General features: G+C 38.8%; 1 protein-coding gene across 11 annotated transcripts in view; it reads right to left on the bottom strand.

The window, feature by feature from the left end:
• The window catches only part of ARID1B (AT-rich interaction domain 1B), a 403,429-nt gene that overhangs the window by 273,394 nt on the left and 111,234 nt on the right, over positions 1–18,801 (bottom strand). For 10 of the 11 annotated variants that reach the window (XM_077813245.1, XM_077813244.1, XM_077813247.1 and 7 more), the window contains exon 4: positions 16,360–16,470. In XM_077813245.1, the coding sequence (XP_077669371.1) occupies positions 16,360–16,470 (111 nt within the window). Of the gene's footprint in view, positions 1–15,787; positions 15,809–16,359; positions 16,471–18,801 lie in introns of those variants that run through there. The other variant, XM_077813254.1, reaches the window with a different exon arrangement.

The raw sequence follows: 18,801 nt of genomic DNA, 5'->3' as shown, positions 1-18,801 counted from the left end.
AGTACTTGGCTCAGTATCACTTGTATTCAGTGAAGAAAAACAGATTCATCTGCATCATTATTTACCAATGCTTCAAAAATTAAGCCTCTTTCTTTAAAATGTGAGCATCCTAAACTGTTCAAAGCTTCTTTCTAAGTTGCTGAAGGAAAAATCAAGCAGAGAAAGGGTTAAGTCCTGAAAATAAGAGAGCAAGGGAGCAAATCTGACTGCATGTTGGAAAAAGCCTATAAAATGTTACAAGCAAAACAGGAAAGCTTGTGTTAATAATGCATAAACCAAAGGGGGGGGGGGGGGAGCTACCCATTTAATGGAATAATGCTTTTATCATTGCAGTTAAAATGAAATAAACCATGACTACTAATCTAGTCAGACCATGTAAAAATGTAATTTTTAAACATTTACTAAAAGGGGATAGTTCAGTAACCACTCTAAAAATCAAGGCCTTGTGTACAGCAGCGTTCAAACGCTAAATACCAATCTCCTCTCTGTGGAGGCCATTACCCACCCTGTCACCATAGCAACGCTAACAGTGTGCCTGACTTCAAAGACAAAGATGTAATTTCAGACTTCCAGCAGCCAGAGGGAGTGGTAAGAATATTCTACCCAGGCTGTGTCAGCTGATGATAAATTATAAAAATATCCAGGAAGGTTAGGAGGTGGACTGAACCACAGTATTCACAATCCTGGGGGAGATTTTTGCATTAACGAAACACGCTCAAAGAGACAGCAAAGTCAAGAAGTAAACAGGAAAGAATCTCAAAGGAGTCAGATTAAACAAAAATTATATAGCACAGAGTCCTGCCTTCCTTTTATTTTATTTGCAGGCAAAAGTAAAAATAGCTGGTACCATCCTTCTTTTCGTTCAAAACCGAGTGACTGCTGGATCTGCATGAATCTGCTAAGGGACTTGCTAAAACACCTCTGTAACTGCTACTTCTATATTTGTGTAACTCCAGCATTTGTCAAAAACTGTTTCAAATACCAAGCAGCCCTCTAAGAAGCAAAATCTATTTACTCATTTAACCGAACAACACTATAGCCTCTTGGAGTTTTTAAAATCAAACACATATTTTACTCTTATAATTTCAGTGTAATTAGAAGAAGGAAGGGTCTATTTAAATGAAGAGAACTTTAGGACCAATTCATAGAAGAAGAAAGCACTGGAAGGGAAGGGAAAGAAATGGTCTTTAGCTCACTTTTAAAAGTTACCAATCTTTAGACTGTGGCAATAAATAACGATAATATAAAGCCACGCAGATTAGTTTAGGCTATGTGACTGTCTCATCAATATGTTCCTATGAAATAAAATAAAATAACTACTTAAAAGACTGTGCATGGGGCTGGTCCTGTAGCCTAGTGATAGTACAGCTGTTACCAGGAAGACACACAACCGAGTCAGAGTCAAACACTGGACCTAATTCCCCAGGTCAGCAGGAGGCATGTGTTCTTTCCATAGAGAGGAGGGGGAATGCTTCATGTCCCACACAGTCTGACACCCTTACAGCTGGCCCAGGCAGGCAGCAGCAATTAGCTCCTGTGGAATAATGTGGGGGAGAGTTGGGTCAGCCTGATGTGGGGCCATTTAGAAAGGGAAATAGGTCAATGGGAATGAAGAGATTCCAGAGGATGACCTATCACAGCCCAACACCTTGATGCCTGACTTGTTTCTGTCTTGAAGTCTTATTTGTTGATAATTTTTTTTAAATCTAGGTGACATTAGGTTGCATAACTTGTCCATTATTTCGTTAAGGGAGAGAAATATTGACCATGAATATGGAGTTATCTTCTGTTCTCTTCAGAAATGGATGTTTATGTTCTTCGCTTCCACTTGGACAGCTACCAGAGGGGATCACAAGTAACCTTGGGCTCCAGTATATTCATCTGTAAAGAACATTCTCATCTCAGTACAGCACTGCAGTGTCCAAACTGGCTAAAAGCCCAACTCGTTTGTAAAACCTAAACCCATGTCCTTCAAGACAAGAAGCAAATGTGATAGCTGGCACCCTTACACAAATATGTGTTACGGTAAAATCCACTTCCACCTTCCTACCTATTATATTTTACAGTGTCAAGAGGCATTTATATGTACCCTCCATGAAAGCAAAAATCCACACCAGACAGTGTGGTTAAACCAAAAGGTCCAAGTCTCAGGGCAAGTCTATACTACAGCGCTGCATTGACACAGCAAGCTGCGTCACTGTAGAGTCTGGTGAAGATGCGCTATGCCAATGGGAGAGCGCACTCCCATGAGCATAATTACTCCACCTCGGAGAGAAGCAGATATAGAGCGGGGGGTGGGGGGGGGCAACGTAAGTTATATCGACTTCGGCTGTAGTGTAGACCTGCCCTCAGATACAACATAAGACAGAAGACAAAGGGGAGCCTAACTCTCCACTGCCTTGCACCTTATGTAGCATCATTTATACCTGGATAAACTGAGGCATGTAAAACCATTCTGACAGGGTTTTACACTCACTGTTTACAGACATATGGACTTGATCCTGCAGGGTGCTGAGCACTTTGGTCCTGATCCAGGAAAGCACTTGCACCCTGGTTTAACTTTAAGCCCAGACAGGACTACTCATGCTTTTAAAGTCAAGCAGTTGTGTAAATGTTTTGCTGGATCAGGGCTACACCATTCAGCCCCTTGCAACGTAGATCCCTTAAGAGCAGTTTAGACTACCCAAGGTGTGGGAAAAGAAGAATTGGGCTCAGAGCACCTCCAAGCATTTATAAAGGGTGGAGAGTATTCCATGTTCCAGAATATTTCATTTAAAAACAGAGGCTAAGTGTAAAGAGAACTAACCACAGCTTTCATTTGTGAAGTATTACAGTTTTTTTAGCTGGGGGCAGGAGAACATGTCAATCCATAGCTCCTTCTCCATCCCCACAACCCTCTACCCACTCAAACCAACATTTTCAGTGTTCCACCAGCAGTTCAAAATGTTAAAGGATAGTTCTCACTCTGATGTCTACCCCGCACTGTCTTGTGGACTCAGTGCTTACAAGCCCATGCCTGAGCATCCACACTGCACTTTAAATCTGGTTTACAATTGCTGGACCCAGATACAGAACCATCCTAATGTGTCCATACTGCAAGCTAAATATAAGTCAACAGTATAACACTGTTGCAAAAAAAGCGAACATCATTCTGGGACGTTTTAGCAAGAGTGTTGTAAGCAAAATCCAAGAAGTAATTCTTCCACTCTACTCCGTGCTGATTAGGCCTCAACTGGAGTATTGTATCCAGTTCTGGGCAACACATTTCAGGAAAGATGTGGACAAACTGGAGAAAGTCCAGAGAAGAGCAACAAAAATGATTAAAGGTCTAGAAAACATGACCTATGAGGGAATATTGAAAAAAACTGGGTTTGTTTAGCCTGGAAAAGAGAAGACTGAGAGGGGACAAGATAACAGTTTTCAAGTACATAAAAGGTTGTTACAAGGAGGAGGGAGAAGAATTGTTCTTAACCACTGAGGACAGGACAAGAGGCAATGGGCTTAATTGCAGCAAGGGCAATTTAGGTGGGACATTAGGAAAAACTTCCTAACTGTCAGGGTGGTTAAGCACTGGAATAAATTGCCTAGGGAGGTTGTGGAATTTCCATCATTGGAGATTTTTTAAGAGCAGGTTAGACAAACACCTGTCAGTGACGGTGTAGATAATATTTAGTCCTGCCATGAGTGCAGGGGACTGGATTAGATGACCTCTTGAGGTTCCTTCCAGTCCTATGATTACATGCAGACATTCTGGATGACTGGAAAAACGCTAATGTAGTGCCAATCTTTAAAAAAGGGAAGGAGGAGGATCTGGGGAACTACAGGCCAGTAAGCCTCACCTCAGTCCCTGGAAAAATCATAGAGCAGGTCCTCAAGGAATCAATTCTGAAGCACTTAGAGGAGAGGAAAATGATCAGGAACAGTCAGCATGGATTCACCAAGGGCAAGTCATGCCTGACTAATCTAATTGCCTTCAATGATGAGATAACTGGCTGTCTGGATGAGGAGAAATCAGTGGACGTGTTATTCCTTGACTTTAGCAAAGCTTTTGATACGGTCTCCCACAGTATTCTTGCCAGCAAGTTAAAGAAGTATGGGCTGGATGAAGGGACTATAAGGTGGCTAGAAAGCTGGCTAGATCATCAGGCTCAACGGGTAGTGATCAATGGCTCCATGTCTAGTTGGCAGCAGGTATCAAGCAGAGAGCCCAAGGGTCCGTCCTGGGGCCGGTTTTGTTCAATATTTTCATTAACGATCTGGAGGATGGCGTGGACTGCACTCTCAGCAAGTTTGCAGATGACACTAAACTGGGAGGAGTGGTAGATATGCTGGAGGATAGGGATAGGATACAGAGGGACCTAGACAAATTAGAGGATTGGGCCAAAAGAAATCTGATGAGGTTCAACAAAGACAAATGCAGAGTCCTGCACTTAGAACGGAAGAATCCCACGCTCCACTACAGACTATGGACCGAATGGCTCAGCAGCAGTTCTGCAGAAAAGGACCAAGGGGTTACAGTGGACAAGAAGCTGGATATGAGTCAACAGTGTGCCCTTGCTGCCAAGAAGGCTAACAGCATTTTGGGCTGTATAAGTAGGGGCATTGCCAGCAGATCGAGGGACATGATCGTTCCCCTCTATTCAACATTGGTGAGGCCTCATCTGGAGTACTGCGTCCAGTTTTGCGCCCACACTACAAGAAGGATGTGGAAAAACTGGAAAGCGTCCAACAGAGGGCAACAAAAACGATTAGGGGACTGGAACACATGACTTATGAGGAGAGGCTGAGGGAACTGGGATTGTTTAGTCTGCAGAAGAGACGAATGAGGGGGGATTTGATAGCTGCTTTCAACTACCTGAAAGGGGGTTCCAAACGGGATGAATCTAGACTGTTCTCAGTGGTAGCAGATGACAGAACAAGGAGTAATGGTCTCAAGTTGCAGTGGGGGAGGTTTAGGTGGGATATTACGAAAAACTTTTTCACTAGGAGGGTGGTGAAGCACTGGAATGCGTTACCTAGGGAGGTGGTAGAATCTCCTTCCTTAGAAGTTTTTAAGGTCAGGCTTGACAAAGCCCTGACTGGGATGATTTAGTCGGGGATCGATCTTGCTTTGAGCAGGGGGTTGGACTAGATGACCTCTTGAGGTCCCTTCCAACCCTGATGTTCTATGATTCTATGATTCTGACCTAGGTCTGTGGCTTGAGCTGCATCCACATTGCAGAATGACAGGGGTTGGACCTGAGTCACAGTTCCAGCCCCTAGCAGTATCCTACGACCTGGGTTCTGTGTGCTTGCTGACCCAAGTCAGACTGATTTATGTGTGTGGAAGGGGTATTTGGGCTCAAACCTGAGTCAGAGACCATGCTTAGTATGTAGCATAGACATAGCTTGAGTGGCTAGTTAACTATGGTCCTTCTGATTCCAGGTGAGCAAAATTATTATACAATAAAGGAAAGTTTGTTTTCTTTTAAGTCAAATTTTTAAAACTCTTACCTTATTTTTCCAGTCTAATCTATATTCCTGGGAAAACAAGAGCAAAAACAGCAACTGGAACTCAACAGCAAAGAATCTCCACTCTTCTGCCAGTTAATGTGTGTGTGTGTGGATCTGTATGTGTTTGTGTTCACACCTGCGCGCGCACAGACAGCAGCTTGCAGTGAAAACTCTTCAGTTGCTGGCAGTGCAGTGCAAACGCTTTTTGCAAAACAAACGGTTGAAAAGTCTTGGAGCCAAAAATCTCCAGTAGTCTGTAATACTTTACTTTAATCTGGGAAAAAAGGCTAACAAGTCACGTAAAAAGAATTAACACTTATTTAAATAAAGAAAAATCGTGTGTGTATGTTCCGCCCTACTCTGTGTCATTATCTTTAAAATTATGAGCAAAAATTCTACCGTCAGCTACCAAAAAATGAAGGGGAGAAAAAAAAACAACACTGCACACTGGCTAGTATAAGAGTTTGAGGGTTATGTTTCACTACTGTGAAATCTCAGCTGTGAAACAGTCTTCATTAAAAAAAAACACCCAAGATTGTTTTGATAGCCTTTTAATCAATAAATCATCCACACAATGCTCCACAGTTCCCCTGAAAGCTAAATTCAACATCTCTACCTTTTTTCTAATTTTTCATGCATTTTCCTAACTGAACATTACTCAATATGCATATGCAGGAAGAAAAAGGATGCTTTGAGTGAAGTATTCATTCAGTAACTGTTCTTATTATTAAAATATTGTGAAATCCTGCAAATAAAATATATAGAGAGATTATTGGAGGTTCTTCATAATACACAGAAATAAAGAAATGAATGGGGGGGGAAAAATTAGCTTACTTCCAAGGACATCAATAAAAATCTAAATTAAAGGGGCCAAATTCTGCAATAACTAATGCCTCATGCAAAACTAATTCATGTTAGTAGAGAATGTGTATTTAAAACCATATACAGGATACTGCAAAATTAGAAAGTTAGTCAATTTAGTCTGATAAAGTCAGATCTTGTTCAGATTCTGACTTTCTCCAGAGCTTTTTGTTAATGAGTGTACTGGGCTTTATGCAACTTACATTTTGTTAAAAGTAAAAATAATAACGTTTTACACCTCTTTTTTATGCCAAACTATTTTAATAATTTGTTATAGTATACCGGTACATGTGTGGGAATGCAGCTTATGTTTTTATGACATGAAACACTAGCTTTATTGTCTTTATTGGGTCCGTTAATTGTGTGTACAACAAACTTACTCATCGCTTACAGCCACATGTGTATTAGTACATACAAATATACATATCCATACTCCCACTCCCACGAGCGTGTTATATGTTACATCTCTTCAATATTAATTTATCAAAATATTAATTTCTTTAATAATCAGCAGCAAGGATACTTTAAAAGCTGTTTTTCCTCACATAATTGCCACCTTCAGAAATAGTTAAGATCCGGCACATCACGTAGTGCAGTTTATAAATTCATGTCACTTAATCAATCATGATGTGAAAGAGAGAACCCAGAACAGCACATTTTCCTATGCTAATACAATTATTCAAATGTGCCTCAAAATTCACTTCTTGCTATTGATTTAGAACAATAGTTCTCAACCTGTGGGGCAAGATGCCTCAGAGGGTCATCTGCAGTTATCTGTGGGGAGGGGAAGGAGATCAGAAGCCTGTTTTCAATTCCCTATCCCTAGCTTTTTGCTGAAATGGCAAGCTTTCACAACCCAACTTCAGATGCTATTGTGTACCCCCATACAGCACTGTGCCAATTCCAGCAGTACCTCCCCATTGCTGAAATTATAAAAAACTCTTGTTGTACCTAAGAAAAGCTATTGCAAGTGGCCAAAATGCAGGGTGTCCTAGAATGACAGAGGTAGAGAACCCCTAATATAGAATATGAATCTTTGTAGTCACTGAAATGAGGTAATTTACTCGGCAACACAGAGAATATTGTATGTACACTTTTCATACTTTTCTACCCTATATTTTGCTATAAAATAGACAATCCATTTTGGATTTCCTTACTAACAGGGGAGACCAAAGGGAAGGTTGCTGATAGTGAATCCAACATATGTGACTTCAAAAAAGTGAGAAATGGTTTCTGAGAATGCAGTAGTACAACGGTATTAGATTTCAAGAAGGCAAATTTGAAGGAAGTTAAGACCCAATTGAAAAACCACCATCGTCAACAGAACTCACTACAGTTCAAGCACAATGAGACTCTGATTCATGATCAGGGTTTCTATGCATGACCATAATATAAAATAAACAGACAATGAACAATAACCATGTGTTTATATTTATCATTTGTATTATGGAGGCCTCGATTAACATTGGTGCACCAGTATGCTAAAATGCTCCACAAGCACAGAAGATGACTGAGGCCCTACCAGATCTGGAGCTGACAATCTTAGGCCCTGATCCTGCAAGCATTTACACACATAGTGCCATTGAGTTCAATGAGACTACTCAGATGTGTAAGTGTTTGAGGATTGAGACCTAAGAAATTTTTTAAAGAAAATCATAATCAGGGTACCGGAAGACAACAGAGCGCTGGTTATCATGCTGACCAATCCCATTTCCTTGTACTCCACCTGTCTGTCTGTATCTATCTATTGTCTCTTATCGTATACTCAGATTGTAAGCTCTCTGGAACAGGGACTGTCTTTTTCTTCTGGATCTGTACAGTGCCTAACACAATGGGATCCTGGTCCATAACTCAGGTTCCTAGGCAGTATGATGGATACAAATAAATAAACAAACAAACAAACAAATAAAGAATAGGTGGTGGAGGAGGAAGAAAAGGGAATCTACTATCTGACTACTGATGTTGCTGGTCAGAATGAGTTACTGGATTTAATCAGTGTTCTGAGGCTTAGTCCATCCTTTAGAATGGTTGGTACTCTTCAGTAAGGGAACCATTCTACAGAACACGCTCTTACAAAAATACTTGTGGTAGAAATAAAAGAAAGAAAAACTATTAACAGTGTCTCAGGTATTTCCCGCAATACTATTCCAATGAGTAATATCCTTTTGTCTTATTGTTCTATACAGTGATCTAAATGTGCACACAGGAATCAACAAATGTAGGCCATAGTAAAAAAATCTACTATTTACTCAAAACTTACATGTAATCAAAGAGACGGGGAAAACATGTACAATCACACAAATTGTGGACAGGACTGTCAAAAATCAAAGTCCAAAGTTAAGTTCCTAAGCCCACACTTAGGACACCTAAGTATCTTGATATTGAAAGGCACTGAGCACATGCATGCAACTCCCACTGACTTCCATGGGAATTAGTGGATGCTCAGCACCTCTGAACTTACAGAACTTAATTTTAGGCTTCCATTTTTGAAAATGTGATCCTAAATAAATAAAGGCCATTATGGCATTAAACCCCGCCCCCCCCTTTGCTGGTAACAGCTCATCTTAAGTGATCACTCTCCTTACAGTGTGCATGATAAACACCCATTTTTTCATGTTCTGTGTGTATATAAATCTCCTCACTGTATTTTCCAGTCGGATGAAGTGAGCTGTAGCTCACGAAAGCTTATGCTCAAATAAATTGGTTAGTCTCTAAGGTGCCACAAGTACTCCTTTTTTTTATTAAGCTTTAAGTATCCCCGAGTTCTAATCATGGCTCTGAAATAGCCTCCCTCTAGGGGCTTGACAGTTCACTTAACTTTTCCGTGTCTAAGTTTTCCCAGGCGTTAAATGGGAATAAGAATTTACCTGTCACAGAGGGTTGTTGTGAGGATACTTTTTAAAGTGCCTTGAAAATATAATATGCTAAAGAACTGTTTAATATTGTTTTACACTGTTTTGGTACTAAAAGCTATTTTCCATACTTGTATAGCAGGCATAACATTATATTTTAAATATTTAAAATAAACATGGCCAGTCCATCAAATAAAAGCAAGCATCCCTGAAAAGCATGGAAAACAATCGAACCACTAATAACAGAATAAAGGAGCTAAGAGATCTTATCTACATTTGAGTATTATGATTATTTTACCAGCAAGAATACTTACTTGAAGAATAGATGTTCCAGTTTTTATGGGTGAAATTTATCCTTTTGCAGAGGGCTTGCTCAGGGTTACTCATACATAAATTTAAAAACTATTTACATACAACTGGAGGACTTAAACTGAATTTAAAGGGGGCCAGGATTTCATCCTGTATTATAAACAGGTGAGTGATTACAGTATGTGCTGAACCAAATTCATCCCTAGTATATCATTGACTTCAATGGAATTGTGCCCACTCACATACTGACCTATACAGTCACGCAAACAAATGTATGCATACAGAATCCATACAGAATCAGCACTTAAATATGTAAAAGCGGCAAAAAGTCCTGTGACACCTTATAGGCTAACAGAGTCTGTTAGCCTATAAGGTGCCCCAGCACTCTTTGCCGCTTTTACAGATCCAGACTAACACGGCTACCCCTCTGATACTTGACACTTATACATGGTGATAGGTGCTTTAGAAACACAGGAAGACAGACAAGATTTTATTTAATGACAGGTTTCAGAGTAACAGCCGTGTTAGTCTGTATTCGCAAAAAGAAAAGGAGTACTAGTGGCACCTTAGAGACTAACCAATTTATTTGAGCATAAGCTTTCGTGAGCTACAGCTCACCTCATTGGATGCATACTGTGGAAACTGCAGAAGACACTATATACGCAGAGACCATGAAACAATAACAATAGGTATTGTTTCATGGTCTCTGCGTATATAATGTCTTCTGCAGTTTCCACAGTATGCATCCCATGAGGTGAGCTGTAGCTCACGAAAGCTTATGCTCAAATAAATTGGTTAGTCTCTAAGGTGCCACAAGTACTCCTTTTCTTTTTACGATTTTATTTAGTTATAGATATATGTGTGCACACGTGTGCGTATAAACATGTTCTATCTTTATGATGTGAAATGGCAGAGGAAGAAGAAAATAAAAGGCAACGAAGTTCAATTGGGGATTAAAATAACTGTTTTTTTTTAAGTAGCACCTTCAGACTTTTTAACCTGATGTAGAGTGGCAGGGAAAAGCATTTGAGAAAGCTCAGTCACTTCTTTGTAGCTTAAAGCTTTTTTCCCCTTATTCCAGGCTTAAACAGAGTTCAGTGGGGCATCAAAATGCCTCAGTTTTAAATTACAGTCTGTACTTTAAAACAGAATGCATGCACGACATGTTCCTGAAGCTAGAGGGTGGGAGTGTTATTCACTGAAAATTGAAGGCTTGTTGAGTCAATAATCTTCTTTCACAGAGTAACAATTTTCAGCTAAAATTTCTTGACCCAAACAAAGGAAAACAAGATCATTCAGTTATTTTATAACACTGCAGGAGAAAGCAAAAGGAAAGTGGGGGAAAGACACCACTCTCATCCCTCGCTGTGTAAAAACAATGGAAAATTTAATTCACAAGTATTCCTACTTCCCCCCTCTTTCTTGAATTTAACATATTCCCAAATAGTTATTTTCAGCTCAAGAGATGAATAAAAGTAAATAACCAGAGGCTACAATTGCTAGCATGCACTATCCATGTATTTATCAGCCACAGGCTACATTTACTTTCTATTATCAAGAACCAGTTTACTGACCTTTCTTCAAATCAGCAATAGCATTCTGAGTTTTCTTAACGGCACTTGAATTTTTATTAGGTTTTCTTTTTTTTCTTTTGGTTTGTTTACTTGCAAAGTATCCATCTGGACTACCAAATTATAGAGTCTCTACCACCACTTTTCCCTTACTGCTTCTGATTTCCCCTTTCCCTACACCCCTGTAGCCTGTCTACCCTAATAATAATTATTTGTATTATGGTAGCACCCAGAAGCTTTGATCCCACTGGACAAAGCCCTGCATAAATATAATCAAAAAGCTTACCATGTACGAAATGAGAGGAGATCATTATTATCAAGTCTCAATTACATATCTGAAATAGCACTGGAAATGATTTGTCTGGTCTACGCAAGACTTCAGTCATTTCCAATGCTTTTTCAGGAGGAACCTTTTGATGAAAAATTTTTTCTGTGGAGGCTCTACTTCCTGCTGTAGACAAGACACTTAGCTGCCATTACTGCGCTAGATATTTCTTCCCATCAGACAAGCATCTACTTGAAACATTGCTCTATGGTCCAAACCCATCTAACTTTACATTTAAGCTGCACCATTCACTATATTACCTAAGCAGAGAATCTTGAAAATCTAATTTTCACAATAATAGGAGCAGTTCAAAAATACATAGTATGCAAAGAATAACTGCTCAGCATTTTAAATGCCCCTTTGTGTAATACACAAAATATCAGAAATATTAAGTGGTAAACAAAACCACAGAGGAATAATTGTTGTGTTGTTGTCCATACTGTCAAATGTAATACAACAAGGTCCCATTTTACCATGGAGCTGGGACCTCTGTAAAAGTTTGTGCACCCAAACTTAAACATGACTCACATAAGGTACAGACAGCATTCTAATTTCATGGTTCATTGCTATTTTTATTTGTTCATAAGATTGTTGAGCATCCATAAAAAAGACCCAATAAAGATATTAGATTTTAGGATCAACCTGAGAAAACAGAAGCTAAAGGCAGAGAAGATCTAGTACAGCATTTATTCCATTGCACAGCAAATGATGGATATCATCTTTCCCCACTCACCCCAAAGGAAATATCTGATATTAAACTGATTCTAGATCTGATCTTAGCTAAAAGACTAAAAGGAAATGTGTTAGGAGGCTGCTTGCTGTACAGTACAGGTTAGTGGCCCACTGAGCTTTGGAATGAGCTAGGAGGGAAGCCATCCAGTCTCCTCTAGGGGCCTAGTACAGAGCAGGGGACTTGTAGATAGTGTAGGAGAAACTTGTGTTCTAAGGCAAGGTGATCTTGGTAGAGTCACTTGACCTTGTACTCCAATCAAGCTGGAAACTGGACAAAAATAGGACCTTAGTGAAAAATAAGATACTGCATCTGAGAACTTTCCTGTGGAAATCAATTAAAAGCTAATAACAAATAATAAATGAAACTTCCCATTTCACCCCCTCATCCTAGCTATCTCATCAGCGGTGAAAGTTTATGAAATGACACACACCACACGCAGAGAGTCTAGAGCTAATCTAAGCTCTTTTACTGCCTGCAACAACCATTTTGCTGATGTATCATTAGGGAGCCTCATCTGCAAAGCGAACAGAAAGGTAAAGGATTTTTACCTTTCCAGTGATCACAGAACTGTGTATCTTTTGCCACTACTCCTTAACTTTAAAGAAATTTCCTCCGTAGTAGCTGTTCTCCAGACATTTTCATCCAAGCTTCTCCCCCCTCCCCGCCTAATAAGGAACAGTTTCCATTTATTACTTCCTTTCCTTCACAGAGAACCAAATACCCAGGTTTTCTCAAAAGCCTGGCATTTCCTTCCAACTGTGACCAAAACAAAAGTGCTGTAAGTACTATTCTACGCAACATTTCACTTGGACTCTTAGTGACTCCACATGGTCAAAACCCTCTAGGGCAAACCCTCCAGATAGCTGAACATTTAAGAGAAGGAAGGGGAACTTTGTATAGCACCTGATGGGCCATTAAGAGTAGCCAATAAAACTATATTTTGTTTGTACACATTTGTCACCAACCCACATTACAAATTTGTCTGCTTTGAACTTTATGGGGACATTCATACCAGGACTTTTATCTACAATGTGTGAAGGAAATGGAACAACTATTGACCTGTTTAGCTATGCTTACTATGACACTAACCTGTTGGGAAACTTCCAAAAGGATGACACAAATCAGCTTTCAGAGCTGCAGAAGGTGGTTAACTCCTCTTGAAATCCATCAAAGCGGTAGCCTTTTACCAGTGCCAGGGAAAACCATCCAACATTTATTATTTGGTTTCTTTGTTCTTTTAGCTATGTGTAGAAGTTTTCTACGTAACTTAGAGTGAGCAGTTATGATGTCATCTAACACCCTTAAAAAGTAAACTATAATAGGTAAACTGTATAGGACTATCATGAACGAAAACATAACCAAATTTTTTTATTAAAAACACAACCTTGGCATCATTTGAGACTAAAATAGCCCATGGAAACTTATTGACTACTCTCAAGAACAGCATTACAAAACAGATTTTAAAAACAGCACTCAAAGAATATATTGAATGCCCCCCAAATGACTCCCAAACACCCAGTTTTAAACTAGAGGAATTTGGGGAATATTACAGCAGAGACGTTGGTCAAGGGTTTTGGTAGCTAGACAAAAACTGGATACAAAACGTTACTGTCCAAGTAAGTGCTGGAGGGAGCTGGTGGAATAATATGTTCAGTCAATTCTTACCCACAGAAAGAACCACGTTACAGTATTTACCACTCCAGCATCCTTTGGACACTGATTGTTCCTATTCCAAGTAATATATGCGCTAGTGTCATTTTAATCCCAACACAATCTCAGAAGGACAAGTATTTTTTGATAATACAAGAATGATTTTCTTTCTGAGATTAAGAAGGTGGAGGATAGTTCATTCACAAGATAGGAAATAATGTGTATACATATGTAGGGTTGCTTTTGTTTTTAAATGGAATGAAAAGAGAAAAGATCTTCCACTCCATGCTAGTCTCAGGAAACCCCCTCCTTCCACCTTTTAAAATAGTAGGATTTTTGAGTGGATGAAGCAGATTTGGGATTTTTATCAAAGTTTTTTAGTTGTGAATTCAATGAATAACGGTATTTAAGACTAAGTCACAAATTTAAAGCTAGGGGGCCAAAAATTTTATAATTCAATTATAACACCATCAACTCACGGTTAGAATAATAATGAACTACTGAATATACCAAACACTTAGTGACGCATAATACCCAATACTCTTCTCATACTTTGATGATGGGCCTCCCCCACCGCGGGCGCCTTATGAAAGTAGGACAGATGCTGAAATTTGAAATAGCTTGCATATCGCATGTAACAAAACTGTAACCAAATTATTAGACCATTATGTGGTTGGTAATTCTTTACACTGTGTGTGGTAGGGAGACATAATCAACTAGAGAGAGGGGGAAAGGGCCTGCCCACATCAAAGTTTTTAAATCTGTTTAACTGTTGCCGGAACAGCCTATGTCCACACTATTTGCTATGTACAACTGACTGTCAACAACCATTTCTGAGTTAATCTCAAAAACGGTTTACTGGAAAAATGCTGAAACAAAAACCAGTTCAAAAATAAGTGGACAACACTGTTTAAACCAATTTTCATAGCTCCTCCACAAAGCACACATATATCTAAGTGTATAAAACCAGGTGGAAGGAATTTATGGCATACATACTTCTGGTCACTGTCCTATGTTTTAAAAATGGAACTTTAAAAGATCTAAAAATATGCTGATTACACAGTCTTTTCTTTAACACAGGCTTCAAAACGTCTGTAGACAGGACAGATAAGATAGGTGATTTGAACAACAGAAAAACCTACAAGGTGGGGAGTGACTCAGCTTGATCAGCCTACCAAGTGGAATTGTCACAACATAAAACAATTTTATGATAATTTTCTAGTTCTGAATATTTGATTGATTTGCTGCAAATTCTTCTTATGCTTTTAAAAATGGATGGTAGCATCATATGTCATTGGAAAAATGCAGTAAGTTTTTGGATTTCACATGTAACTCCAGTGTCTAGATAAGTTAAGCACACTTAATTTACCTGCTCTTCGAATGGGTCCCTCCACTAATTTAAAACGATTACACGCCCACTGAACTGTAGGAGATCTCTTGGAAATATCCTACAGTTCAATGCAACTGTATTCACAGCCACAAATCACTTGGTTTAACCAATTTGCTCTTTTAACCTAAAAATATTTAAACTGGTTTAAGTTTGTGCGGGTACATGAAGCTGATTTACTTCTTATAAAACCACCAGAGGTAAATGGCAACACAGCCAAAACATATTTTGCATCTTACATCTGGCATTTATCAGGGCACTGAAGACCTCCATGTGCAGATAGCTCTGATGTCTCTGCTAAGTGTATCAATTTTTCGGTGTTAGTTTGTTTTTTTCAATTATGCATAAAGCTAATACAACTAGGCAAGGTTAATTTAACATGATCATCTATCACAAAAACTCAAGTGATAATAACCAGACCAATATAAAGTATTACTATAATTCTGATTAATACCATCCTTTAGACTGTTCCAATAGACTAAAACAGAATTAACTTGTGAAAAGATGTGTCCAGTAGTTTTGATATTTGCAAGTGTCTCATAGTTTGCTGACAACTAATGAACTGTGTTCGGGGTTTGAAGGGAATAACTCATGGCAGCGTTGCTTCCTTACTGATGCCTACAAGGTCTTTAAAATAAAATAAAAACGTATTTCAGGGGAGAAAACCCTCAAAGGAAGAGTCAGGAGTTAAAAAGACCCTGAATAATTCTCTTGCGTATGTATGCAAAACCAAAAAAGCTAACAAGGAGCTATACTCTTTCCTCTCCACACACAGAGACAAATCTGGGTACAAATTTGTGAATCAGTTAAAGTCCTGAACCAGTTCAAGCTATGAACACAAACACACACACACACACACAATATCTGAACCTTATACTGACAGAATAAACTATATTTAATATGGCAAACTATTGGCCACTAAACAAATTAATACCAAATGAATTATCTGACTAAGAGACTTCCTTTAAGGGATACGGGATTACCCTAAATAATATATTGATCATTCACTGTAATCAGTTTTCATTATGCTTTTAAAACCAATGTGGTACTGAAATTGTTATATATTTGTCATCCCAAAATCTCATCCACATATCATACACACAATAAGATCTTTATAAAGTATTTTTCATTTTGAAATAATGTACTACTATTCTACAACTGGCACATTAATTTCTTACTGGTAAGCTTGATGGTCTTTCTTGTTGTATTAGGTTTAAGTCTTCATGGTTAGGCTTTCCTGAGGCTATAGGGGGTTGGGATCTGTTTCCATAGCCTTCCTGAGACATGTCCTGCAAAAACAAAATTATAAAAAAACTATGGTTATTCATATGCCACAGCAGTCACAGCTAAACCCATGTGAAGAAAAGGTGAAGAGATAACAGCTGACTTCTGATCTGTTTTTTGTTGATCAAAATTTTGTATTAGACAAACCTTATTTTTCAGTGGAATCATCTGTCCTACTGGGTGCCATTATGACTTTAATGTTTTATAAAGGAATAAGAATGACAAGAGTCTAAACAGAGTTGTGTGTCCATTTATGTTCCTCTGGTACAGGTTAAAAAAATCAATTAAATACTTTTTTTTGCGAGGTTAGAGGGATTAAGAAGCCAAAATATTCTCCAGATGATCAAATACTGATAGCAAATCTTTGATGAAATACTGAACCAGTTGGAAGATCTTACAATGTTGGATCTGAGAATGCTATATAATCAGACTCCACCACCACCCTGACACAGCTTTCAAACATAAACTCTGAGCCCATAAAACCCTCTCTGCAATTGTGTGAAATATATATGGCCTAACTTTCCAGAAAAGAACTAGAGTTGATCAGTGGTACATCTATGTCTATATCAGCAACTTATGTGAAAGTCAAGAGCCTTCCTAAGGCCATGGCACAAGCCTAAGCAGTGTTACATAATGGCATAAGATCACTTACAGCACGTAGAAAAGATATTCTCTAGATGCAGAGATAGTCTTAGCCACTATACTTCAGGTTACCAACTTCTACACATAAAGTCGAGGAGGAGGACAGAATGTGAAATGCTTATTTTAGCATGTATAACTGACAGGGAATGCTGAAGAACCAGTTTCTGAGTGTGCAGGAAAAAAAGTATCATACTTTAAAGGTTTTTCTGTTTTGTTTCATTTCATTTTCGGTTTTTTATTTCTCCCCAATTTGTACAACACATTGCTGGCTTAAGTTGTTTTTGTTTCCCTATCTTACAAGTTTGATAAGCACGTAAAAGAACAATTATTTTTAAAGACTACATTTTTTGGCTTGAAAGTGTACCTCAAGCTTCTCTCCACCCCCACCTTCACCCATACTCTAAAAAATTACACTGCTGCTACTTATAAAGGACTATTCCTATAGCTAAGATTCCCTGGTCCAACAGCAGTTATTGACAATATAGTGACACCACAAAAATTAGCTTGCAGAGCAGTAGTTTTCTGCCCCTGCTCTAATGAAAGTCTGACACAGGGAAATATGTGAACAACCATACTGTTTTCACCCAGCCATCTCTGTCATTTTGAGCGAAACTGCAAAAATATTAACTGGAAGAAGAAATAAGAGCAAGAGAAAATTTAACAAGGTTTAAAAACAAAAGCTAACAAAACTGACAGTAGTACGTAAACCAACAATAAACTGGTCTATCCATCATAAGCATATTTCAAGTAAAATCAAGGAACACGTAAAAGGCCAGCACTTCAATCTGGTTACCAGCAGAGGGTAACAATTAGGTTTACGGGTGACAAAGGCTGATGGCTGAATCATTATTATCTACTGTGACACACCCCCCTCCTGCTTTTTCCCCTCCCAGATTTCCACTTGTCACACAGTTCTCCTGCTGTGTAGACCAGCAGGTTCCTGTGGATTAACAGCGAGGTTTAAAATCAACAAATGGCACAAGTCCTCCATTCAGTAGCCTTCACCCTGTTACAAAGGAGCAAAAAGGTGCAGGACAGCTTCACAATAGGCAAACAAATGAGCAAACCTCTGCTTTCCTTTTTGTTTAAGCACACACAGTCACACACTATTTGTGGTCACTGAACACGCGTCCGTAATAAACCCGGTTTAGAAAACAGTAGCAACAGTGGATTTGAACTGTGCATTCAGCATTCTATTTCCTTTTCATTCTCCCTTTACAGCCAACAAACAAGAACCACTTTAAAAAAAAAAATCACTGAGGAAGATAAATGGGATATTCAATTTGGCAGACATCATCTCAGAAATAAAGTTATTCTTCATTCCAAACCGACACTGTTGCATTAGGACAATTTTCCTGGGAAATGAAAGATGTTTTATGGTTTGAAAAATCAAATAAGAGTTATTAACCCCTTATGAAGTACCAAGCATGGCTGTGCCCACATGTTTGCTGGGTCTTATTTAAAAACGCATTTCCTACTAAAATTTCCTGGGGGGAGGAAACGTGTTTTCATGAGAAGCACAGAAGGACGAATTGAATCAGTTCTTGGTTATTCATTTGGAGACTGTCTGAACTGACAGCCCTGTAGCCTTAAATGCTCTATTTAGCCACAGATTTTCTTAACAGGCAGCAGGAGAACAAGCTTCCCTATAATAGACCACCAGTGCTCTTCCATTCTGATCTTGGAGAGACCAA

Source organism: Eretmochelys imbricata, chromosome 3 (genome assembly GCF_965152235.1).
Source record: "Eretmochelys imbricata isolate rEreImb1 chromosome 3, rEreImb1.hap1, whole genome shotgun sequence".
NCBI lineage: Eukaryota > Metazoa > Chordata > Testudines > Cheloniidae > Eretmochelys > Eretmochelys imbricata.
The sequence above is the reverse complement of the archived record's forward strand: the minus strand, read 5'-3'. Positions and strand labels throughout refer to the sequence as shown.